The 25,555-nt window shown below is 40.6% G+C and overlaps 1 protein-coding gene across 2 annotated transcripts; it reads left to right on the top strand.

The window, feature by feature from the left end:
• The first annotated feature begins 3,704 nt into the window (after nt 1-3,704).
• Nucleotides 3,705-25,243, top strand: Lztfl1 (leucine zipper transcription factor like 1). 2 transcript variants are annotated; one of them, XM_075964021.1, is made up of 10 exons: nt 3,705-3,810; nt 7,544-7,668; nt 10,547-10,741; nt 12,427-12,487; nt 14,265-14,336; nt 15,693-15,758; nt 15,846-15,923; nt 20,623-20,799; nt 21,971-22,074; nt 22,666-25,243. In XM_075964021.1, the coding sequence occupies exons 1-10, from the start codon at nt 3,808-3,810 to the stop codon at nt 22,682-22,684; spliced, it is 900 nt and encodes a 299-aa protein (XP_075820136.1). In that variant the 5' UTR covers nt 3,705-3,807; the 3' UTR covers nt 22,685-25,243. The 2 variants fall into 2 exon arrangements, with proteins under 2 accessions (XP_075820136.1, XP_075820135.1); XM_075964020.1 differs by lacking the exon at nt 10,547-10,741 and having other exon boundaries at nt 3,728-3,810; nt 22,666-24,908.
• The last annotated feature ends 312 nt before the right edge of the window (nt 25,244-25,555 follow it).

Raw genomic sequence — 25,555 nt, forward strand, 5'->3', positions numbered from 1 at the left:
GAACTCAGGACCTTTGGAAGAGCAGGCAATGCTCTTAACCGCTGAGCCATCTCTCCAGCCCCAGACAGTTTTCTCATACAACACAGAACCACTTTCCTAGGAGTGGCATCACCCACAGTGGCATGGACCCTCCCACATCAAGAAAAAAAATTAGGACAAGCCAGGTATGGTGGTGCACACCTTTAATCCCGGCACTTGGGAGGCAGGCAGGTCTTTGTGAATTTGAGGCCAGCCTGGTTTACAAAAGGAGTTCCAGGACAGCCTGGGCTACACAGAGAAACCTTGTCTTTGGAGTGGGGGGGGGGGGTAGAACAATTATCAAGAACTATGGCCGGAGGCCAATACGATCTGGAAAACCCCTCAAGTAAGACTTCCCTGGTGACTGCTGCTTGTTAACTGTAGACCTAACGGGAACATCTTCCAACTTGGACATCCCTTCTTTAAAGTCTTGGGGGACTGTCTGAAGAAGGCAGATAGTTCTGTGGACACGCGATGGAACGTAGACATCAAAATCTGTGTTGATTTGACTTGTAAGAGCTAGTGGGACAAGCCTAAGCTAAGGCCAAGCTTTCATAGTTAATAAGTGCCATTATTTAGGGCTGGAAGCCCAAACGAAAGTCTGATTACAGAGGTAGGGGTTGAAATTTATCAAATCACACAGCATGCATGCAGGAAAGTCTCAGACAATAAAGAGTACCAAATTATATATTTGGGATCATACGAGCATATCAGGAATAGAGAACATCAAAACACTAAACCAAGGAGAGGGTGCAGCACCTTCACCTGGATACCCAACATAGCATGGTGACAGCCCCGTTGACCTGACATCTGAGCACCCAGGGTGAAAACCAGAGGAGTAACTCCCAAAAACCCCCAAATGTCTCAGGGGACCCAGCTTAGTTGAGCTTCCACTGCTAATGCAGCTTACTTTAACTGCCATGAGTCTCGCCATTCACCCATCAGGACCTGGTGCTGTGCCTCATCTGCACGGTCATCACTATCCTGCATCTCGCTAGGCAGCTCAACCCCGAAGATCCTTCTAGTCTGATTCTGTGGCTTTACTCTGCAGTGCATCGCCAACCCATCTCCAACAAGGTTTGTTATCTGATCTGATCTCACGCACTCACCCATCTCCTCATCCATCCTTGCAAAGGTTCCTTTTGCATCCATTTCAGCTTCTTGCTTCTTCCTTCCAGTTAGGTCTCCTGGAACTCTGCTATAGCCTCTTTAACCCTTTTATAGCTGTGCTGTAACATATACACACACATATATGCATCTTTGTATTGTAGATAGATTTAATGAATGATATGTAGTGTGTGACTGAAAAATTAATATTAGTAAGGAACTGGAGGGGAAGAAAAGCAAGACTACTTGACAAATTGCAGCCAATAAAATTGAAGCGATTTTTGTTCTTAAACAAAATCTGCTGTTGTGAAAATATGCAAATGTACCTGTTTCTGGCACAGCTTGCTCATGACACCCCCCTAATCAGAAGGCAGAGCTTTACCTCTGGGGCAGGCAGGGGTGGCAGTGAGGGTGGACAAGAAAACCCTGATATCTGTACTAGGATGACACTTAAAACCGTCAGTAGTGATCACATGGTTATATTCCAGATTTGCCTCCCCTAACTAATCGTGGCATGTGGCTTTTCTGAACATATTTTCTCATCTGAAAATAGTTTCCTTTTAACTCTTATCAGTTTAACTTATTTCTGTTTTGATGTCCTGACCACTTAAATAAGTATGTTTTCATTATTGTACCTTTCCCTAAAGATATTCTGTCTTTTAAAATTAACTTTATTCTAAAGGATTTATCTGTTAGCACTTTGTTCTAACAACAAAAGTTTCAAGTTCATTTAAGAAATTTTTAGCCGGGCAGTAGTGGCATATACCTTTAATCCCAGCACTTGGGAGACAGAGGCAGGTGGATCTGTGTGAGTTCCAGGCCAGCTGGGTCTACAAAGTGAGTTCCAGAACAGCCAGAGTTGTTACACAGAGAAACCCTGCCTCGAAAAACAAAAACAAAATTAAATTATATGTGTGAGTGTGTGCGTGCTCATGTATGTGTGTATGTGGAAGGGAGCACAGGTATGGCTTAGTGTTCATGTGAAGGTTAGAGGACATAGTCCTGAGCTGGCTTCTCTTCTTCTACCATGTGGATCCAGCCAGTCTGGAGATTCTCAGTCTTGGAACCAAGGCTCTAAAAAATCCTTCTGCATCAAAAATACCCAACTGTGATTCACTCTAAATTGTAGTATTGAGCTGTGAAAGACAAATCCCAAAATGCACTACCAAAATTAATGCTGAATGTTTGTTCCCTCCTACTTTAAGTCTCCCAGTCTCAAAAGACTGGCAGCTCTGCGTGATGTTGGCTTACCCAAGTGCCATCCTCACCCCCTACCCCCTAACTCTCATTCCCCCACCCCCACCTCCCATCCCCCACCCCCAAGACAGGATTTCTCTGCAGCTTTGGAGCCTATCATGGAGCCCAAGTGCCGCCTTTTAAGATACAGCGTTGTGTGTTCAATGGATGGAGTACCCAGTATTTGTGATACTCTCTATCTATGTCTGCCTTTCATAGGACAGTGTTCTGGTTTTTGTTCGTTATTGTTGTTTTGTTTTGTTTTATGAGATAAGGACTCATTACTAACCCTGGATGGCTTTGAACTCACAGATCACAGAGATTCTTCTGCCCCTGCTTTAAAGGATTAAAGGCAAGCGCTACCACATCGGTTGGGACAATGGCCAAATTTGCAGATTCTAATGACTCAAGCTCGACTTCATAAATGAAAATTTCCGCCGGGGGCATCAGGACCTTATCCTACAACCTTCTGGCGAATTTAGTGTCTGTCTCTGTCTAATAAACTGCTGTATGCAACCTATGTGTTTGCACATTTTTGGGGTGCACCCACATACTGAGACATTGGGGATGATCTATTGGGAACTCAACAAGGCCAGCTGGACTGGGTCTGAAAAAGCATGGGATAAAACCGGACTCGCTGAACATAGCGGGCAATGAGGACTGCTGAGAAGTCAAGATCTATGACACTGGGTTTTGATCCTACTGCACGTACTGGCTTTGTACGAGCCTAGGCAGTTTGGACGCTCACCTTACTAGACCTGGAAGGAGGTGGGAGGTCCTTGGACTTCCCACAAGGCAGGGAACCCGGACTGCTCTTCGGGCTGATGAGGGAGGGGGACTTGATTGGGGGAGGGGGAGGGATATGGGAGGCGGTGGAGGGGAGGAGGCAGAAATCTTTAAATAAATAAATAAATAAATAAACAAACAAACAAATAAATAAATAAATGTAAAGTTTAATTAGTCACTTCTGCTAGCATTATAATATGATGCGATGGAGGAAGGGCGCACATCACTGCCAGCACTGGCTTGTCAGCCTGACGCAGTCACGCAGAGGTCCATGTCACCGTGCCTGTTCGAAAGGTCTGGAATCACTCTAAATCCCGGCGCCAAAACCCAATTAGCCGACCCCAAATTCCAGAGGGAGTAATCAATCACGCTGGAATTTCACGAGACCCGCCCCTCTGTCACCATTGGCAATGGCAGGCACCGCCCCAAGCTAGCGTGGCAGGAAGAGGCGGGACTTCCGGATCTTGGAGCCAATGTCCATGCGGGAGTCAGCCAGTTACGCAGCCCTTTCTATCACGTGATATCAAGGGCCAATGACAGTGTGCAGCCGAGGACTCACGTGCCTCCGTTTCCATTGGCAACCCGCGGCTTCTAAACAACCTACTCTCCTCAGGTCCCAGGCGCTGGCCCCCCAGTTTCCTGTGTGATCCCGCCACCGCCATGGTGAGTATCCGCTCCAGAGAGGCCCTGCTAGGGACGGGACCACGAGCGGGGCCGAGCTGGCCGGGCCTCGGTGGAGAAGGGAGGCTGGGATCACCTCGGCCAAGCCGCGGTGACATCATGCTTGGCTTTCGCCGGCCTGGTCCCCTCATCCTCAGCCGTCCGAGCAGGCTCACATCTGCCCTTGGGAACCGTTCACGGGCTGGTGCCAACTTTCCGTGCGAGCTTGATTGAGTCTAACTTTCTGCAGCCCCTTATTTTACAGCGGATTCAATATGGGTGGTATTTCCTTTGTTTGGACTTGTGAAGACCGTTAGGCTAGAATGTAGCTCCGTAGGAGAGTTTGGCTTACCTTGAAACAGGTAAGACTGGGAAGAACGCACCAGTTCATTCAACAGCTTGCCTGTTTAAGTGGTTGTCTGTGGATAAAAGCACGAAAATGAGGTTGAAGGGGGAGTGACGTTATTGAGAGTACTGCTCAAATGGACTGCCGACATAGCCCAGCAGTCAGGATTCCTAGTAAGCCCTCACTTTGTGTACACCTAAACAAAACAGATCAGTCCTTAACCTTCCTGAGCTTAGAACTAGTCCTGCTTCTCTAGATTTCAACGACGAGAAAATAATGCTAGTGGTGCCAGGAAAAAAAGTGCTTGAAAGAGACCCCTGTACAGCGGAGGTTCCCTCTCGGACCCGGATTAGGCACGAACCACACCCAAACCTGTTTTCACAGACAGATCATTTATTAAGCGGGAAAAAAAGTCAAAGTGGCTGCTTTCTGATTCAGGTAGAAAAGGGGAGCTCTGTGTTAGAATGGGCTAGGATGCAGCGGTATATTTTGATTTGGCATGCTAATTGGGTGAAGGGGCTTTTGACTGAACTTTTTTTTGCACTTTTTAAAATTTATTTATTATGAATGCTGTGCTCTGCCTGCATGGATGTCTGTACGCCAGAAGAAGCCACCAGATCTCATCATAGATGGTGGTGACCCATGAGGTTGCTGGAAACCCAGGACCTCTGGAAGAGCAGTCGGTGCTCTTAACCTCTGAGCCATCTCTCTAGCACCTGATTGCTGGACTTTAACAGTTTGGTAGCTGTACCTTGACAGTCAGCCTCATGAGGGGAAAGTGGTGGCTAGCTTTAAGAATGCAAGACAGGGGGAGTGGGAAGGAGAGCAAGGCCTGCCAGAGCCATGCTTGCCACACTGAGCTGACCAGGGCCCCTTCAGTACTTGTTTGTGTTCTTACTCTTTTCTGTCAGTTTGACAACTAACACTTGGCAATTGGGCGTAGATGATTCATTAGTAAATTGAAAGTTATACAAGGGTTGGTAAAGTTACTCATAAAATAATGCACATAAAATAAAAACTTGTTGGCAGTAGGTCCACTCTCCTGTTTGGCTTTTTTTTTTAACTTCCAGACAATGATGGGGCAGCATTCTGGAGGCAGAGAAAGGCAGATCTCTGTGAGTTTGAGGCCAGCCTGGCTTACAGAGCAAATTCCAGGACAGCCAGTGCTACACAAAGAAACCATCTCAAAAAAAAATCCTTTAAAGATTTCATAATGCATACAATGTATTTAAAATCATATTTACTCCTCCCCCTACCTCCTCCCAGAATGATCTTGTACTTCCTGTTGTTTTTTAAACCTACTTTGTATATGCTGCCCATACAGTTATGGGTGTGAGACCATCCACTAGAGCATGATCAACCTACCATGGGCCATACTCTTAAAAGGAACTGACTTTCCACCCTCCATATGTCATTGACTGTCCATAACTCCTCAGGAGTGAGGTCCTATAGATCCCTCCTGCCTCCATGGTAGGCTGTTGGTTGGCCTGAGAGTTCCCAGCACAGCAGTCCTGTCATGCCTAGAAGACACTTTTGATCTGATCCTATGGATCCATCTCTTAGTCCTTTGCTTCCTCTTCAGAGATAGTTTCTGTGCCTTGGGAGAGGGGTGTGGTAGAGCTATCCCAGCTGTGGTAAGCCTACTTACTCTCTGCACTCTGACCAGTTGTGCCCGCTTTAACCACTATCATCATTGCACAAAGAACCATCCCTGGTCAGCTCTGAGAGCTGCATTTACCTATGCAGCATCTTGATTTGGTTATTTTAAGACAGCATCTGGCTTATTACAAAGACTAGTGGCTATTTTCAAACCAAATATACTTTTTTAAGGCTGTATTTGGAAAGGTATAGTTTCTGTGATAGAAATCTGAAAATCCGTGGACTAAAGAATGCAGATGATTAAATTCCCTCTTACATGACAGTCTTCTCTGTGGTGGAATATTGCTTTAACTATGCAGAGATGTGCTGCATTTGTTTCACCCTGCCTGCCTAAGGCACCTGATTGGCTTAATAAAAAGCCAGTAGCTAGGCAGTAGAGGGATAGGAGAAGGAATCTAGGCTCGAGAGGAGAGGAGAGAAAGAGGGAGAAAAAGAGGGTGAAAGAGAGGTAGCCACCAGAGGGCAGACAGACAGACATGGAAGAAAGCTGGAAAGTAGGACACACAGAATGAAAGAAAGGTAAAAAGCCCCGAGACAAAACATAGGTGAAGAGAAACATGTTAAATTAGGCTATAAGAGCTAATGAGACAGCCATAAGATAAGGCCAAGCATTCATAACTAATATTAAGTCACCTGTCATGATTTGGGAGCTGGTTAGTGATCCAAAAGAAAGCCTGCTACAGTGCTGCTCCATGAGGTCAGGGTTGAGGCCTATCTTTCTGTTCTTTCGGCCCTGGGTCATAAAAGTGCCAGCATGGCTCATCCTAGTCACCCCTTCTGCCAGCTTTCGGAGAAACTGGAAAGGACAGAGGTTTAAGTTATGCCCCATGTCTTCAGTCTGACAGTGATCCACAGCCAAGCACTGGGCTAAGCTCCTGGAGTTTAGCTGAAGAGAGGGAGGAAGGATCATATGGGGGGGGGGGTCAAGATCATGATGGGGAAACCTACAGACAACTGACCTGAGATAGTGGGAGCTCACAGACTGTGGACTGACAGTTGGGGAACCTTCATGGGACTGAACTAGGCCCTCTGAATGTAGGTAACAGTTATGTGGCTTGATCTGTTGGGGGTGGCAGGCTGGCATTAGGACCAGGACTTATCTCTGGTGCATGAACTGGCTTTTGAAGCCTGTTCCCTATGGTGGGATGCCTTGCTCAGCCTTGGTACAGGGGGGAGGGACTTGGTCCTACCTCAATTTGATATACCAGACTTTATTGACTCCCCAAGGAAGGTCTTACCCCTCTGAGGAGTGGAAGGGGAGTGGGATGGGGTGGAAAAGAGGGAGGGAAGGGGAACTGGGATTGGTATGAAAAATGAAAAAAAAAATAGTAAAGAAAAAATACCCATACCTCTTTGGATTACTTCTGTTCCTGAGAAGTACTCATGTTACTATATTTGACTTCAGGGAAGTTCTAGCAGGGTAGGTTGGGTAGGTAAGGGGAAGAAAAGATGACAACCTGATATACATCTAGTACACAGTATCGTATCATCATTTTTTTTTACTTTTTATTTCCTATTTTTTTTTGAGACCAGGTCTTTTTGTGTAGCCCTGGCTGGTCTGAAGCTTACTATGTAGATCAGATTAATCCCAAACTCAGAGATCTGTCTCTTACTCCGAAGTGCTGAGATTAAAGGTGTATGTCACCACATCTGGCCCAACAAAGTCTTGTTTATTTTCATTTTTAGTTTTGTTATGTGACCTTCAAGACTAACAAATTCTCTCTTTTTCAGGCAGAGTTGGGCCTAAATGAGCACCATCAAAATGAGGTTATTAATTACATGCGTTTCGCTCGTTCAAAGAGAGGCTTGAGACTTAAAACAGTAGATTCCTGCTTTCAAGACCTCAAGGAGAGCAGGTATCAAGAGATTTTAAGGCCTTACTTCTCAAAACTTTGGGTCATATAACCGAATGAATGTATATTCCTAGAAAATTTGGCAGTAATAAAAGGTTTCTGAAAATGCAATCACTAAAAACTAGCTCATAATTAAATTCATAATGAACCTGAAGTGTTGTGAAAGCTTTTGCCAGTGTTTTGTCATGTGATGACTTCGCTGCAGCCTGGGCTCTGGCCACACGACAGGTACAAGTGCACGGTGCCCGGAACTCTGGCTTAGACTATTGTATGCTCTGAATTACAGTGATTTTACTGTACATATAAATATTCTGCTCTTACAGAAACATAATGTTTTTAATTATAACAAAGATAGCATTTTCTTATCATCATTCCTCAGCATGTATCAAACAGTATTTCTGGAGTCTGTTGTATGAGAATCTTTGATTTTAAGAATTGTTATTTGAGTTGTTCAGTTTCATTTAAAAAAAAAAAAAGAAAGTGAATTTTGGTTTGGGATAAAGATAGAATTTCCAACCGTTTTTGAAATGGCCATAAATATATTTTTGCTATTTGGTACTATGTATTTTTGCAGAGCAGCTTTCTCAACATTGATGGTTGTAAAATCAAATTATCAATCAACTCTGTAAAAAATGTTGAAGGTATGCTCTGTCCTTTATTATCAAATACTCAAATAAGCACATAAATACTATAAAAATAAATACATTCATTTAATTATATGAAAAATTGCTTTCAGCTTTAGTAAATGGCAAATTTTATGTATACCAAAGAATTGTTTTAAGAAAAAAAAAATCTTTTTTTCAGCTTTTCAACACAGGGTTTCTCAGTATAACAGCCCCGGCTGTCTTGAAACTCACTTCGTAGATCAGGCCGGCCTCAAACTCATAGAGTTCTGCCTTTGTCTCCCCAAGTGCTGGGATTAAAGGCATGTGCCACCACACCTGGTTTGTTTTAAGAAAACACTTTATGATTTTTAATTAGTAAATCTGTGTACTTACTTTATATACCTGGTCATGTGAAAATTTCTCAAAAAAGAAAGGGTCCTGAGTGGATACATTTAAACTCTGATTAGGAAATCAGAGAAAAACATGGATTCTTTGTGGTAGCTAGCATGGGGTTGCTAGTACAGAAACCACAGCAGTGACTGAGAGAAACTCCACTATGTTCCATGGATTTGGGAAATTAAATAGTTGTGGGGTAACAGTAATAGTATCTTGTCAGACATGTACATGGTAATTGTTATATACTGGAAAGTTTCAGATAAACACTGTGAAGGACATATGTATCAAATCTTTCATAACTTTAATTTCTTAAGTAATTTCTTAAAAGAGTAAAGCCATATGACATGGCAGTTATGAACCTGTGCTGTTCATTTAGAAGAATTAGGAGAGGAAAAAATAGCATGAAACACTTACTTGATAGTACCGATTGTTAGTTGATTTGAAGCAAAAGTTGGTAGGTTCGCTGGCCCAACAATGAAAAGTAAATGTTTAATGTCAAGTCCGATGTAAGAAGAAAAGGCCTCTAGGTTGACTCTAGCTACTGTGGGAGTCATCAGCCTTGGACCAGTTTCTGTTCAACTAATTAACCTAATCTGGCGATTTGGTTTATTAGTTCCAGTGAATGAAAACAATATAACTGGCAAAAATATGGTATAGTCTATTAAAGAATATAGAAAACACTAATATTTTAATAAAGACTATGAAATTAAAGTATTATGTTCTTTAAAATGGCTGTATTCTTCTGGTTAAATGATAATAGATAATTAAACATTGAATACTACTTAGTGAAATATAGTGCTTTGTTTATTATCAGTTTGAGCATAGTTATACTAAGACTAAATATAACTGACCCTTGCTTTATTTTGTGTGTTTGGAAGAAAGGAAAAGGACAAAGGTGAGCTAATTGTCTGAGGGGAGAGACTGGAGGAACAAAGCTGGGAGTGGCAAAAATTAGGTTACTGTGAGTGTCATTGGGAGTAGGAGTGTGCATGGGTGTGCTAAGGACTCCAGCTCTTGGTCATGTTGCTGTAATTGTGGGGCGTGGTCACCCACAGTGGACCCACAGGCAAGTCTCTTCCACCCCCTAAGGTCTGTACAGTTAGGGGATTGAAGATGGTGGCTCATTCCCTGAAATTCCTTCCCAACCCAAGTATCTCCGATGAAAGTAGATTTTAATGCTGCTGTTGATGGAGACATTAATTTTTTGTGGTGTCATAGTAATACTTTAAGATGTTAGATTTAATTTCATTTTGCGTTCCTAAACTGCTAAAAAAATTTAATATACAACTTTGGTTTGTGTCTCCTAGGCATTTACTAACAGTTAAGTGATTCACACTGTTACTAAATGCTAGAGAACTGACAGAAAATGAAAATTTAAATGGAAAATGACTATTTAAAAAAAGATTTGTTTATTTATTATGGATACAGTGTTCTGCCCGCATGTGTGCCTGCAGGCCAGTGGTGCGTACTAGATCTTATTACAGATGGTTGTGAGCCACCATGTGGTTGCTGGGAATTGAACTCAGGTCCTCTGGAAGAGCAGCCAGTGCTCTTAAATGCTGAGTCATCTCTCCAGCACCCCAGATGGCTTTTTAAGTTTCTAAATGTGATAATACTAATTTAGAGGAGTATAAAGTAAAAAATAATAGTAATGAAAATAGATGAAGGTTTAGGGGGTGTTTCTTGGCATGTAGTTGTATTTTAAAGTGAATACATTTGAAGAATTATCCACAATCCAATCATTTTAATAAATCTCTCCCAGAGAGGTTTTCCTATAATCTTTTATTGTTTAAATGTCCTGATGTGGGTTTCTGATTTCAGTTGTATTTTGTACGCTGCTCCTGTGATTAGTTTGCCATTGGAGTCTTAACTGTTTTCAGACTGGTAGAGGAGACGTACACCGTGGATGAGGTCACAGAAATCCTGAGTGGACTGCAGGCTGTGGTACACAGTGAGGTGGAGTCTGAGCTCATCAATACAGCCTACACCAATGTGCTGCTCCTACGGCAGCTGTTCTCACAAGCTGAGAAATGGTACCTAAAGCTACAGACAGACATCTCTGAACTTGAAAACAGGTAAAATTTGTACCTAGAGTTGAGATATAGAGACCCAAGCATGATCTTAAAAGTTAGCAAATATCTTTGCTGGTGCTTTCCTTGGGCTGAGGTGTGAGACAGTGTGGGTGGGGTGGCAGTAAAGCACAGACATTAGATGGTCCCTAGATGGTCTCTTGAGCAGCACTCAGAGCCCTTTTAAAGAAATTCTGGCCGGGCGGTGGTGGCGCACGCCTTTAATCCCAGCACTCGGGAGGCAGAGGCAGGCGGATCTCTGTGAGTTCGAGACCAGCCTGGTCTACAAGAGCTAGTTCCAGGACAGGCTCCAAAACCACAGAGAAACCCTGTCTCGAAAAACCAAAAAAAAAAAAAAGAAATTCTGTTTCCTTGGCCAGGCGGTGGTGGTGCACACCTTCCCAGCACATGGGAGGCAGAGATGGGCGCATCTCTGCGAGTTTGAGGGCAGCCTGGTCTATAAGAGCTAGCTCCAGAACAGCCAGTGCTGTTACACAGAGAAACCCTGTCTCTAAAAACTGAAAAGAAAAGAAAAAGATACTGTTTCCATTTAGTACCATTCTTAGGTACTAAAAAAAGCATTTGAGCTACATAAAACTGCTTTTCAATCTATTTAAAGTAATGATTCCTTACAGCATCTTTGGTAGGTAGCATAATTAGTATTACAGTGGTCTTGATACACAGAAGTAAAGATTGGAACTGTTGAAAATGTATTTTGAGTATCGTTTCCATTTATTCAGACTATAGCATTGCAAATTCATTTCTAGATAACTGCATTTGAAATCATACCTTAGGAAAGGTAAACTGAAAAAGGCTTTTTAAAAAAAGTTTTACAATATTGAAAAGCTCATAAATTCAGAAACCTCTAGTAAGATCAGTGAAGTTAAAACTTGTCTTGAGAAACTGCATGCCAGTTGGGCATCATGGTTCACACCTTTAATTTCAACACTTGAGAGGCAGAGGCAGGCAACCTCTGTGAGTTCAAGACTGCTAGGGCTATACAGGAAGACCCTGTTTCAAAAACAAATATATATATATGCCAGAAGTCAAGAAAGACTCGACTGCCAAGCCCTGCAAATTGTTCTCCAAACAATCTCTCCTCAAGTGGAAAATGGTGAGCAAATGCTAAGGACAGTCCCCAAGCAAGGATGGAAACTCACTTGGCTTCTGCAACTGCCAGTGACTGATGAGAAAATGCCGAGTGTTGATGTTTGAAGAAGACAGAAGAGTGGTCTCTGAGATAGCACATCTATCATGGTAGATCATTGGGGGCTTGTTCACACCACCAATATTTCCATAGAATATGTCAGTATTCTTGCTCAGTAGATGCTGTGGACTAATTTCATATCCAAGACAACTGTAGTACAAATCAGACTCTTTCCCAGGTAACAGTTAATATTGTGCAATAGAGAAATCATGCAGTACCTCAGAAGTACAGAGAAATAGAATTGTCATACTTATATGTATTGGCACTGCTTTTTATGTATTACTACATATATCATGCACCTACCAAGTAAAAAGTACTAAGAGTTGCAGATGATTCAGATTTGCTTACAGTGGTATAAATTTCCATTAGTAAATAAATATCAGTTTTATACAGTCTTATGCTTCTCTCACAAGCATATGATAGGCTGGTTCTTGTGAAGTCTATTGTCAATGAATATTCTCTTAAATTTGCTTTTATTCTTCAGAGAATTATTAGAACAAGTGGCTGAATTTGAAAAGGCAGAATTTACATCTTCAAATAAAAAGGTAATTTTTATAATTTCTAAATCCTTACTTTCGCATGCATGGTTGTGTGTAAATGTGCTTGCCTGCTTGTGTGTATATGGTTGCACATGTGTACAGCTGCCTATGCATATGTTTGTGCTTGCATATGGAGGCCAGATATTGATGAAGTGACTTTTTTGGTCACTTTCTACTTTTACTGAGGCAGAAACTTTTACTGAACTTAGAGGTCACCAATTTATCAGCAAATCAGCTTTCCCTAGGAATCCCTTGTCTCTGCCTACTGCTATGAGTCCAGAGATTACAGGTAGGTCACCATGCCTACCTGGTTTTTTATGGGGGTATTAAGAATACAAACTTACGTTCTCAGGGGTCCCCGGGTAAGGGTCTTGTGCAAATCAGGACACAGGGGATGCAGAGTATGAACAACTGCATAACAAGCTTTATTTTGTATGGCTTTTTATATAGACTAAAAAGCATCACCTCAACTCTGAAACCCCCCTTTACTCACGTACATGATCATGAGAAACTCTTACCTCACCTTGCAAGAAACAATATCTCAATAAATAACAGTAATAAAAATAAAGAGAAGTACATAGAAACAAGGCAAAAAGTATACAGAAACGAAGCACTCCTTTGTAACTGGTAGAGTGTGAAGAACTGAGCTCAAAGGCCACTTCCCTATCCAGGGTACAGATTCTGACAAAACGTTTGAGAAATGGGCAGAGAAAGTTTGCTTTCATCTATGCTTGGTTTGCCAAGCAACCGTTTCCCAGCTTGGTCTCATCTGTCCCAGGAGGAGCCTGCCCTCTAAGGCAGTTCTGTGTCTCCACAATTCCTGCAGTCCAGCCTGAATCCCAGGTCTTGTAAACCCTTCATTCAGCTGATGCAGAGCATATACTTTATGATGGTCACCCCTGTGGTCATATCCTGACTCTGCTTCTTCACTGTGTGCTATAGGCAGATTACAAGACAGCAGGTGGAGACAGCCTGGTTGTCTTTCTAAGCAATTATGTGCTGTGGTATCCCTTACTAGGTACACCATAAATCATAAATAGTTCCTCTTGTCAGACAGCTAAACACTACTGAGATGAATCCATGTATAGAGACATAGAAAACATTTTCTAATAACTTTTTGGAACATATTTTTGACTAAGGAATTTTGGAGTCAGAGGGCTACTAAAATGCCCAAATATTTGTGGTCATCTATAATTCCTCAGTCATTACAGCTTCGTGGTATAAGGTTCATATAGAAATTATTTTAAGCTATCACAGATGAAAATCTACCACAGTCCTAGAGGCCAGATATTTTTATCAAGTCTGGCTCCCTACTTTCCATCTGTATTAATAAAAAGGTACAGGGAGGTTGGGTTTCTTTGGGCAGGGCCGGGGGCAGGGTTGCTTGTTTGTTTTTTGTTTTGTTGTTTTTTGTTTCTGGTTTTGAAGACAGGGTTTCTCTGTGTAACAGCCCCAACTGTCCTGGAACTTGTTTTGTTGACCAGGCTGGCCTCAAACTCACAGAGATCCTCCTGCTTCTGCCTCTCGAGTGCTGGAATTAAAGGCATGCACCACGATGCCTGGCTGGGTTTCATTTTTTTTCTATCATTATTGAGCTTCATAGGGCATATCATAGGCACTGGACATAACAGAATGAAACCACCCAGAACCGTTCTATCTGTGGAGCTGAAGGCCTGGTGGATTGTTTGTGGATTATATCTTCCATTTAGAAAGTGCAAATGTTTAGTGATTCTTGCTTTACTCTGTGGTGATTTTAGATTGGTTTCTTTTTTTTTTGTTACAGCCCATCATAGATATCACAAAGCCCAAACTTATTCCAATTAATGAAGGTGGAACAACAGAACTGCTAAACAAGGTAATAGTCTCATCATTTTGAAAATGGGAGAACTGTGGTTCTGCCCCTTGCACCCCCATTTCCTGTACAGTGCTAGGGTAAGAGAAATAGTCTTGTCACGGTTTTACTGAATGAAACCCAGTGTCCAGAAGAGGGCATGCTTGCTTTGTAGAGTCTGAAGTGACCAATAGATCTTTTCTCAGTAAAGTGTAGGGCAGGGAATTTTGTACTACATTGTTCTGGCATGCATTTGAAACTTGTGATCCACAAAAATGTACAGTTTTTTAGTGCTTATAGAAGTTATTAGTGTAAAAATAAATTTTTCTCAACTCCCATATTCTTGGCATTACGCATGTCAGATTTTGTTGTACTTAAAAAAGCAGTATAGTACCTGCACACTCTCAAAACTGTTATCATTTCATTGGGAAGTAGGAACTGACATTTCCAGAAGCAGAAATGAGAGACCTAAAGGGTTCTGTGGGTAGTATAGTTCTGTGTGGATGTGAGGAGATAAGAATAGGCGTTTGAATGAGACAGCTTCCAAGCTGGGTCTTAAAGATAAACACAGGTTAAGTTAAAGGGGGCTTGTTTGGCAAGGGAGCAGAATGGCTACTGGCCAGAGGCAGACAGAAGGTTGGCATGACTTAGAATAACCGAGCACAGGGTCTTCTGAGCAGTCCAGCATTATATCAGAGTAAAATGCAAAATCAGACTGGTCAGGGTGGTACATCTTATATCAAAACTGTTTGGCCTCCCTCCCCTCAGAGCCATGCAGAAGCTGGAGTACTAGGCACTAAAATGATGAAGGTAGTGTGATTTCAGGGTTAAGTGGTAGCAGTGTGGCAAAGAACAGGCCCAAGCTGCAGAATCAGAAAGCTAGATAAGAAAGGAGAATGGCTGAAAACAGAGAACAGGAGAAGAAAAGGTATTTCTGAGGGAAAGGCAGCTGTGAGTTGTAAGCTGAACTTGATTCACAGCTGTGGGCTTGGGGCAGGCTTTACGAAAACATGATTTTACTCCTAACCAGGGCATTTGAATTTTTGAGCCATTGTATAATTTTGATTATTTTTTAAGTGAAACAAGCAGTGATCATTCCAAGTGGTAAATATATTTTGGTTAAAATAATAAAATTTGGGGGCTGGAGAAAGGGCCCAGTGGTTAAGAGCACTTGCTTCTCTTGTAGAGAACCTAGGCTCAGTTCCCACCACCCTTGTGGTAACTCAAGGCCACACATAAGTCCCTTTCCAGGGTATCTGATGCCCTCATCTGGTTTCCACTGACACGCACATTGTATATACACATACATGTAAGCAAAACACTCCTGGATAAAGTCAAAATAAATCTTTAAAATAATAATATTTGAATTTACTCACAAAGGAAATTTTAAGACTTCAACAAGAGAATGAAAAATTAAAGTCAAGGCTGAAGACCATTGAAATACAGGTAACTGAGAAATCCTCCAATACTTATTGAAGAATTAACCTTGAGAGAAAAGTTGAGTGAGTGTATCCTGGTTACGTTTGATTATAGGCTACAAATGCTTTGGATGAGAAGTCAAAATTGGAAAGGACACTTCAAGATTTACAGCTTGATCAAGGAAATGAACAGGTAAAACAGTTTTATCTGTCTTTTCCACATCTTCTAAAAATAAAATTAGAAACTTTAGTGATAACCACTGTTCCTCATGCTCTGTCTGTTGTCTTACGCTGAGATGCCCTGGCTCAGAAACTCCATCCTTTGTTCATTTCCTAGGGCTGAGTCACAGCTCACGGGACTAGCATACATTAGAGATTTTAATGACAAGCAAGATGTTCTTAAATTTATTATTGTTAATTTTTCTCCTTTCCCTCCTAAACCCAGTTAGAATTGAGGCAGGGGAGGGGGTGGAATAAAGGAAGAGGAAAATTTACATTTGGGTTTTATTCTGAATGTTACTTGAGTTTTCCTTGGTTGAGATTACAGTGAGAGGAATTGATTGATTCCAGGCTTCATTTATGCAGCATGCTGTGGGGAGACAGCAACAACCAGAGTGGTAGCTCTGCAGGCCTCCCTTGGAATAATGACTGAATACTGCTCCACCTGCTGGGAGTTCATTAGTATATCATTGCCTCTCCCAATGAGTGTGACGTGGTATTGTGATTTGATATGAGCAAGGCCATGTGGTGAATTTTCAGTGTAGAATCGTCTTTTTGTTCGTTTTGTTTTTTATGGTGTTTTTGTTGTGTTTGTTTGTTTTTGACTGTTTCTCTGGGTAGCTCTGGTTGTCCTAGAACTTACTCTGTAGACCAGGCTGGCCTCAAACTCAGAGACCCACCTACCTCTGCCTCCTTGAGTGCTGGGATTAAAGGCTTGTGCCACCAACCCCTGGCATAGAATTGTCTTTTCCGTGGTTATCATTGTAAATGTCTGCCAGTCTTTAAATCTACCTCTGTATGTTTTTCTTTTTTTCATTCCTAACATTTTTTTCTTCTTATGGAATGGGTATTGTGCCCAGAGCCTATATATGCTAGGCCAGCACTCCTATGCTGAGCTGTATCCCCAGACTTCATTAGATTTTGTTAAACTTTATTCTGCGAAAAAAATTCAAACATGCAAACATACAGAGAGTAGTATGATGAAACCACTACTCGACTTTACAGTCATCCTCATTCCTACTACACTTTCTTCCCTTCATCCATGTCTTTTTGAAGCGAGTCTCAGGTGTTATTTTTTCTGTAGATACTTATTCTTATTGACATTATATTTCCTATATGGCTAAGGAAAAATTTCCATAAGAAGGTGAAGATTCTTTTTTCACTTTCTGTGAAGAACTGTGATAGAATTTTAATGGGGATTGCATTGAATCTGTAGATTGCTCTTGGTAGAATGGCCATTCTCACTCTATTAGTCCTATTGATCCATGACTATAGGAGCTCTTTCCATCTTCCGGTGCCTGCTTATTCAATGTTTTTATTCAGTGTCTTAAAGTATTTGTTATACAAATGAACAGGTAAAACAGTTTTATCTGTCTTTTCCACCTCTTCTAAAAATAAAATTAGAAACTTTAGTGATAACCACTGTTCCTCATGCTCTGTCTGCTGTCTTACACTGAGATGCCCTGGCTCAGAAACTCCATCCTTTGTTCATTTCCTAGGGCTGAGTCACAGCTCACGGGACTAGCTGGGTTAGAATTGTCCCAAGATATTTTATTTATTTTTGAGACTGTTTGAAAGGTACTGTTTCCCTGATTTCTTTTTTGGTTGGTTATTATTTGTTCATAGGAAAGATACTGGATTTTGTGTAAATTTGGTATCCTACTACTATGCAAAAAAAAGGTTTATTAACTATAAAATTTTCCTTGTGGAGTTATTAAGGTTTCTATATAGAGAAAAATAAAATAAATAAAATACTTGGACTTCTTCCTTACCTATTTGTATCCCCTTGTTCTCCCTTAGTTGTCTTATTGTTCTAGCTAGAACTTCAAGTTCTGTGTTTGAATGGGTATATTTGAAAGAGTAGACCAGCTTTAATCCATGGTGGTTAGATAGACTACAGGGTGTTATTTCAATTTTCTTATATTTGCTAAAACCTGTTTTTTGTCTATGTATGTGGTCAATTTTGAAGAGATTTCCATGAGCTGCTGAGAAGAAAGTATATTCTTTAGTGTTTCAGTAGATGTCCGCTGGGTCCATTTGGTTTGTGATGTAATTTAACACCAGGATTTCTACATTTATTTTTTGCCTGAATGACCTGTGTGTTGGCAAGAGTGGACTAAGTGGGTTACTAAAGTCATCCAGTATCACACGTGAGGGTTAATATGGATTGTAGCTGTAATTGTGTTTCTTTTATGAGCTTGAATATGCTTGTGTTGGAGCATAAATGTTTAGAATTGTAATATCCTCTTGGTGGGTTTTTCCTGTAATGAGTATATAGTGTTCTTCCCTATCACTTCTGATTAGTTTTGACTTGAAATCTATTTTGTCAGATATTAAAATGGCTATACCTGCTTGCCTCTCAGGTCCATTTGCTTAGTACATCCTTTTCCATGCTTTTATTCTGAGGTGATGTCCATCCTGATGGTAAGATATGGTTTTTGGATGCAGCAGAAAGATGGGTCCTGTTTTCTAATCCAGTCTGTTAACCTGTGTCTTTTTATTGGAAAATTGAGACTATTAATACTGAGTTATTAATGAGTAGTATTTATTGATTCCTGTTATTTTGTTGTTGTGATAGAGGTTTTCCCCTTTTGGATTTGCTGTCTGGGATTATTTATTGTGCCTTTTTGAGTGTTGTTAACCTCTCCAGACTCAAGTTTTCCTTGTAATGCCTTCTGTAGAGCTGGACTGGTAGATTGCTTAAATTTAGTTTCATTGTGGAATCTTTTTCTGTCAGTTGTGATTGATATTTGACTGGCATCTGTGGTCTTTCAGAGTTTGAAAAACATCTGTGCAGGCCCTTCTGACTTTTAGAGTCTCCATTGAAAAGTCAGGTGTTGTCAAATGGCCTTGTCTTTATATGTGATTTGGTCTTTTTCCCTTGCAGATTTTAACATGCTTTCTTTGTTCTGTATGAATTTCTTTTTTGGTCCTATGTATTTGTTGTTTTTATGCTTCTTGTGCCTTGACAGGCACCTCCTTCTTTAGACTGGGGAAATTTTCATCCATGATTCTGTTAAAAGTAGTTTCTGTGCCTTTGACTTGAGTTTCTTTTTCTTTTATAATTTATTTGTACTTAATGTTCATTAGTGTTTTGCCCTCATGTATGTGTGTGTATCAGAAACCCTGGAACTGGAGTTACAGACAGATGTGAGGGACCCTGCAGGTACTGAGACCCGGGTCCTTAAGAAGAGCAGTCAGTGCTCTTACCCACTGAGCCATCTCTCCAGCCCCTGAGTTTCTTCTTTTTATTCTAACCTTATTGTTGCAGATATGGTCTTTTCATAGCATCCTAGGTTTCATGTATAGTTTTGAGCATGGATTTTTTTTTAAATATTTAACATTTTATTTGACTGAGCTATTTATTTCTTCTACCCTTGCCTTCAAAACGTGAAATTCTCTCTTCCATGTTTTGTAATCTGTTCGTGGGGCTTACTTCTGAGGTTTTAGTTCGGATTTTTTTTAGTGATTCTAGTCTACTTTCATGCCTTAAAATGCTTTCATTATTTCATTCAACTGTTTGTATTTTCACTGTCTTCATTAAGGCATTTGTTTATATTCTCTTGAAGGTCCTTGAACATATTCATAATTGTCGTTTTGAAGTCCTTGTCTTGTGCATCAGCTAGATTGCATTTCTCAGCTCTGATTACCGCAGGGTTCCTGGCTTCTGGATGAGGCATGTTATACTGACTGTTGGTGTTTTAGTGCTGAGATTTTAGCATCTGGAGTTAAGGTGCTTGAAGTGTTTCTTGGTGTAGATATCTGGCTGTGTTTTTGGTGGGCGGGTGTTCCATTCTTTGTTCACTGTTGCCCACTCTGGTTCCTAGGCAAGTGGAGTCTCTGGCAGAGAGTGTTTCTGTAGGTTCAGAGTCACACAGAGGAATGGAGGTGGACTAGGAAGAATAGCTGAGAAGGACAGCATGAAGGAACTAGGGGCTAGGGTCCACACCAAAAGGAAGAGTCCCAAAAACATACGTGTCGGGAGAGACTCATGCAGGCAGGCTGCTACAGAACAAAGAATAGGCCTAGAGAGGTTGGAATGGAGACACAGAAAATAAGGGTTGTTTTGTTTTTTAATTTGACTTTCCAAAATGATGTGTCAGGGGCCTAGGATATAGCTCAGTTAACTAAAGGCTTGCTTAGCGAGCACACAAAGCCCTGGATTTCATCCGTACTACCACATAAACCAGGCATGTTGGTGCATGCTTATAATCCTGGCACTTGGGAGGTGAAAGCAGGAGGATAGATGTTTGAGGTCATCTTTGGTTACAAAGCAAGTGTGAGGCCAACTTGATTTATAAGAAACTCCGCCCCCCACACACCCTTCTCCAAGCGATTTGCCATTCCAGCCCTCATACACATAGTGTTGTCAAATTAAGATCTCACTTCTCTCTTGTTCAGTCTTTGACTGAAATTCTAGCGGTTCAGAAATCCTGTTTTCTATATTTGGAATGCAGAGACTACTGAATATCTGCCGTGTGTATACCAAGGCAGAGGCTGAATTGAGCCTGCTGGCAACCCTGCTGGGACTGGCACTTACCCAGATGGGTGAGAAGAGCTAAGTACACACACAACACGGCATTACTGTCTCCTTGAATGTTGGATCACTATTTTGAAACAGCTGTTATTTAGTGTGTCATGGGAAATTTTACTCATGTATTTATTTTTCATAGGATTTTATAAAGGCCCATGACTTGGATGACTTGGAAAACACAGTCGCAGCTCTTAAGAACGAATTTCAGAAAACCCTTAATGATAAGACAGAGAACCAAAAGTCTTTGGAGGAGAACCTAGCAGCAGCCAAACATGACCTCCTCAGAGTCCAGGAGCAGCTGAGCATGGCTGAAAAGGTCGGGACACGCCTTTGATCTAATGCATACAGTTGGAGGAACAGATGTGACCAGATAAATGCTAGACAATGGCAGGATCGGGTTATTTTTATTCTGAGTTTTAGTCAATGTATGTTTTGAAGGCCTATTATTTTGGGGGCACTTTTATTCTTCTATCTTTGTGAACAGACCACTCTTCTTCCTTCACATGCCGCCTCCACGCCACACCTTTGCATTGTTTTCCGCTGGTTCTTCCTACAGCCTCACAGAGACCCGGGTGGCTTTTTTTTTTTTTGAGATATTTCTCAAAATGTTTTATATGGGAAATACATAGAGAGTAAATTCTTGACTTTAGGGTTTAGATACTTTAAAATGTATGTGTGAGGCAGGAGAGATGGCTCAGCAGTTAAAAGCAGAGCTGTTCTTAGAGGACCCGAGTTCAGTTCCCATCACCCACTCTCCACCAGGCATTCGTGTGGTAAACATACATGCTTATAGGTGAAACACTCATGTACGTAAATAAATAAGAAAATCTAATTTTTTTCAATCCTCTGTATTTTTTTAAAAAAGGATTATGGGTACTAGAGGTAGACTCCAAGACTCATGCATGCTAGGCAAATGTTCTACTAGCTGTGCTACAGTCCTAGGAACTAAAATTTAAAATTCTCAAATTAAGGGCTAAAAATATATGGCTTAGTGATTAAGGCTCTTGGAGAGGATTTGGGTTTGGTTCCAGCACTCACATCTGATAGCTTACGACTGCCCATAGTTCCTGCTCTCTGCATGAATGTAGTTTTTATAAACTCACACTGTTATATACACACACAATTAAATAAGAAGAAATGAATACTTTTAAAGATATTTAAGTTAAAAACCCTTCTCCTTGAGTTTTTAGAACTTGGGAATTTAAAAAACTATTGTATATATTTCACATGAAAGTTAGTTTGTGTGACATACAGATTCCTATATCTAGGGCAGAGTACACTCGTTACTTGCTAACATGGTGTTGCTTTGGAAAATAGTACTATTTTATTAACTTCTCATTTAGAATGTTTTTAAAGTTCAGGTGGTTTTAATTTTATACAAGTATGTTTTTAAGGAAATAAGAAAATTAGCAGGCTGTGTATTTTTATCACATTTGTTATTCTTTCCTAACATTTCTTAGTAATGGCTGACATTTTTCACAAAGCAGGAGTTAGAGAAAAAATTCCAACAAACAGCAGCATATCGAAACATGAAAGAAATTCTCACCAAGAAGAATGATCAAATCAGAGACCTACGGAAAAGACTGGCAAGGTAAGCTGGCCGGTCCACCCTGGGGCTCCTCTCCACACTTGCCCTCTGGTACCAATCAGTCAAGCCCTGGGTAGGCCCACATTCAGTCCACAGAGTGGCTTTTAGTCCCAGCTAGACATTTTCCCTCACCACACGATACTTGGTTGCTCTTGGCAGTGGATCCGTTAGCAGGTAATGGTACAGAAATAGCAGTTGGCAAGGGAGAACATGGTGCTCCATGGTGTTCTCCTGGTACTAATACCTTTGCTTGTTGGGTCATTTTGTGACTGTGTCAGAGTTCTCAGGGAGGACATTTGTGAGGTGAAGTCAAGATCAGATTTGTAATGGGGGAGGGGGTTTGTACCGTGACTCATAGTCATGTCAGCTGTTCATGAGTGTCTGAGGACTGAGGCCTGGAATCTGACGATGTCTTAGGTGACCTGATGGAGACTCCGAGTCACCATCCCAACACCAGTCTTGAGCATCACTGCTTTCTGCTACAATAGGGATAGAAAGTGAGCAGTTCCGCCACTCCAGACAGCTAGGAGGTATTTCACTTACGACACAACAACAAAAGGGATCCTGACAATATGCTCTTAATTTTATCTCTAGATATGAATCTGAAGATTAAAGACTGAAGGTTTTGTCTAGAACCTGCCACACATAAACATACAAGTTATCTCCATCCACCTCAGGCATGTATTTTGAAGCCTTTTGTCATATTCTCTCCTTTTTCTAGTGTTTAGACTTTGCTTGTAATACTAGAATTAGCATTCTTGTCTTTAGTTCTCTAACCGAGAAGAGAAAAAAAAGTAATGATTTTTTGTTGTCCCAAACATCTGTCTGTCAAATGCTCTAGAATCTCTTACAAGTACAGTGAGATTTCTTCATGGTAGAAAAGAGTTTAGAATGGGAATAAGAGCCATCCTTTTGCATTAGGAAGAAGAGTAACTCTTTTAATGTTAGAGAAACAGTACCACCATTACTTGTACAGTCCCAGAATGTAAAGATAAATAGTAAAGTTATTAAGATTTACAAATAAACCTCTTATTTTTAATAATGAAATTCTAGTTAATTTATTCTATCTCATCTTCAAAATGTATAAACTCATGGAAAATATGTTTACTGTCTGCTGTAGTCAACATTTTTGATCAGTTATAAGGGAAAGTGAGTGCAGTAAATGTGAAGACTCGGTTAACCTTTGCGTCTCTCTGTCGATGCTGCTTATCAAAAGAGATGCAGGCATTTTCTTGCATCCTAACTTAGCACGGGTATGTGTTGTGGATGGAGAAGTCAGATTTATGCTATGCTTTCACAGTTTAGAAAGCAGGTGGACTCAGAGTATATGCAATCTTTAGACTTATTTCCAGAATATCCTTTTAACCTATATGTAAATTATAACTCTTTCAAACTCTGACTCAACAGAAAGTCAGCGACAAGGTTCCAGGTTGGACTTTGGGTCATAGTTTGTATATGGTAGATAAATGGTGTTTTCAAGAGATTTTAGTATTTCTATTGGTTTGCTTTTCCTTGGCTGATCATATATAAAGTATTAGAAACAGGACACATACCTGCAGTGTGTAGTGCAGAGTTTTGGTACACGAATAAATAAAGACCACAAGGCAGTTAAACCTCAGAAGGAAAGCATTTACCTTTCACCTGTTACCATGGAAGTTTTCCCATTTCTCAAAACATGTCACATCCTGTGTGAACAACCTGAGAGAGGATCTCCACCTCCACAAATAGGGAACTTATTCCTGGAAAGAGTGTACCAATAAAAACTTACATCTATTATTTTCACTCAAACTTTTAGTACTAGATTTGAATGTACTGTGGGGTTTTGTAGGCTTTGTTAAAATACTAAAGGAACAAATAACAGTGAGGTAATTTCTCCCTGAAAAAGCAGGGAAGGCGATCTTAGAAGATGAGTGAATTGGCAAAGAAGAGAAAAAACTAGAGTAACAAGCCAGCATTTCCCACACACTTTTTCTCATCCATCTATCTGTAGTTGGATCGCTCATCAGATTCTTGTAGGGTGCTCACTGAGGGCTCTAGTTTTACCCTGTAGTTCTTTAGCCCAGCCCTAACTAAAAGTCCATCTCGTCATTTGTAGACTAGGATGTTCTGTCTAAGTCAGAAACCAGAATTTCTAACTAAATGGAAAATGTTTCTTTCAGAAACTGTTTAGTTATATTCTGCCTACAGCTTTCTCAGTTTAATGTCAGAAAGAAAGACTTTTTAAACAACCTGTAAAACATTTCTGGGTAAAAGTTTATTTATTTATGTTTGTTGGTAGGGGTTTTGAAATAGTCTGTGTTGTGTGTTCTACTTGTTGAATAATAAATTCAAAAGTATTTATGAAAGCTTAAACTCTCTTAAGCAGTAAGATAAGCAAATAGGCCGCATAAATCAATGTGATGCTTCTTTTATTTACACCATTTACTGCTTCTGGGTTTTTTGCTGTACTGATTTCTTTTTAAACTCATACCGCTCAGCAAAATGTGATTTTAAATGTTTATTTTACTTGGTTTCCCAGTTTTAAGATTTACCTCATTTGACTAAAAAAGCCAGTTTAGTCTATACATTTTAGCCCTTTAGTCTTGAGTAAGCTGTTAATGTTCTGGTAACTGTGGACAGTTTGAGCTGGTAAGCCATCTTAATGAAGCTCCTGGCCAGGGTGCAGCATTTAACCTACCATACATGAGGCCCTGGGATCAGCTCCCACACTGTGAAACAAAAGCAAAAACAAATAAAATGCAGCTAATATCTTTAATTTGACAGTTAAATGTTTATTTGTTCTTATCTTATATTTGTATGTGTGTTAAATAAATATTTACTCATTTGTTTATGTCTTATAAATATAATTATATAGAATACTTTGTTCTCTGAAATATGTAATTATATTCGATAAAGCCTTTACTATCTGTTACTTCCATTTTGATAATCCCAAGGAACCTGACACCCCCTTCTGACTTCCACAAGCACCAGGCACTCGTGTGGTGCTAAGACATACATGGATGCAAGACGCTCATATACATAGAAGAAAGAAAAAAAAGTGAAAGTCGATCTCATATAACTTCCTCTTTTTTGTGCTTATAACTATCATTTAACTTTTATACTTTAAAATTACTAATTATGAGACTAAGGGAAAAAGCTTTGAAAATCTTATTTAATATATGTGGTATCTGCATATGTGTGTTCGTTCACATGTGTGGGTATATATGCCCTTGCGAGCGCATACATGCCTCTGTGTGTATGTGTATGTGTGTGTGTACATCAGAGGTCAATGCAAAGTGTCTTCCACTATCATTCTCTGTTTTTTGAGGCAGACTCTGTCACCTGACCATCAAGCCCCTAGGTTCCCTCTCAGCACTGGGATTATAGGCCCTGCTTCTGTGCCCGTGTAAAGGATGCTGACGATCGGAACGCAGGTTCATGCTTGCACAACCAGCACTTTACCCACTGAGCTACCTCTCTTTCCCACCTTCTGTTGTTTTTTAAC

Source organism: Microtus pennsylvanicus, chromosome 3, assembly GCF_037038515.1.
Source record: "Microtus pennsylvanicus isolate mMicPen1 chromosome 3, mMicPen1.hap1, whole genome shotgun sequence".
NCBI lineage: Eukaryota > Metazoa > Chordata > Mammalia > Rodentia > Cricetidae > Microtus > Microtus pennsylvanicus.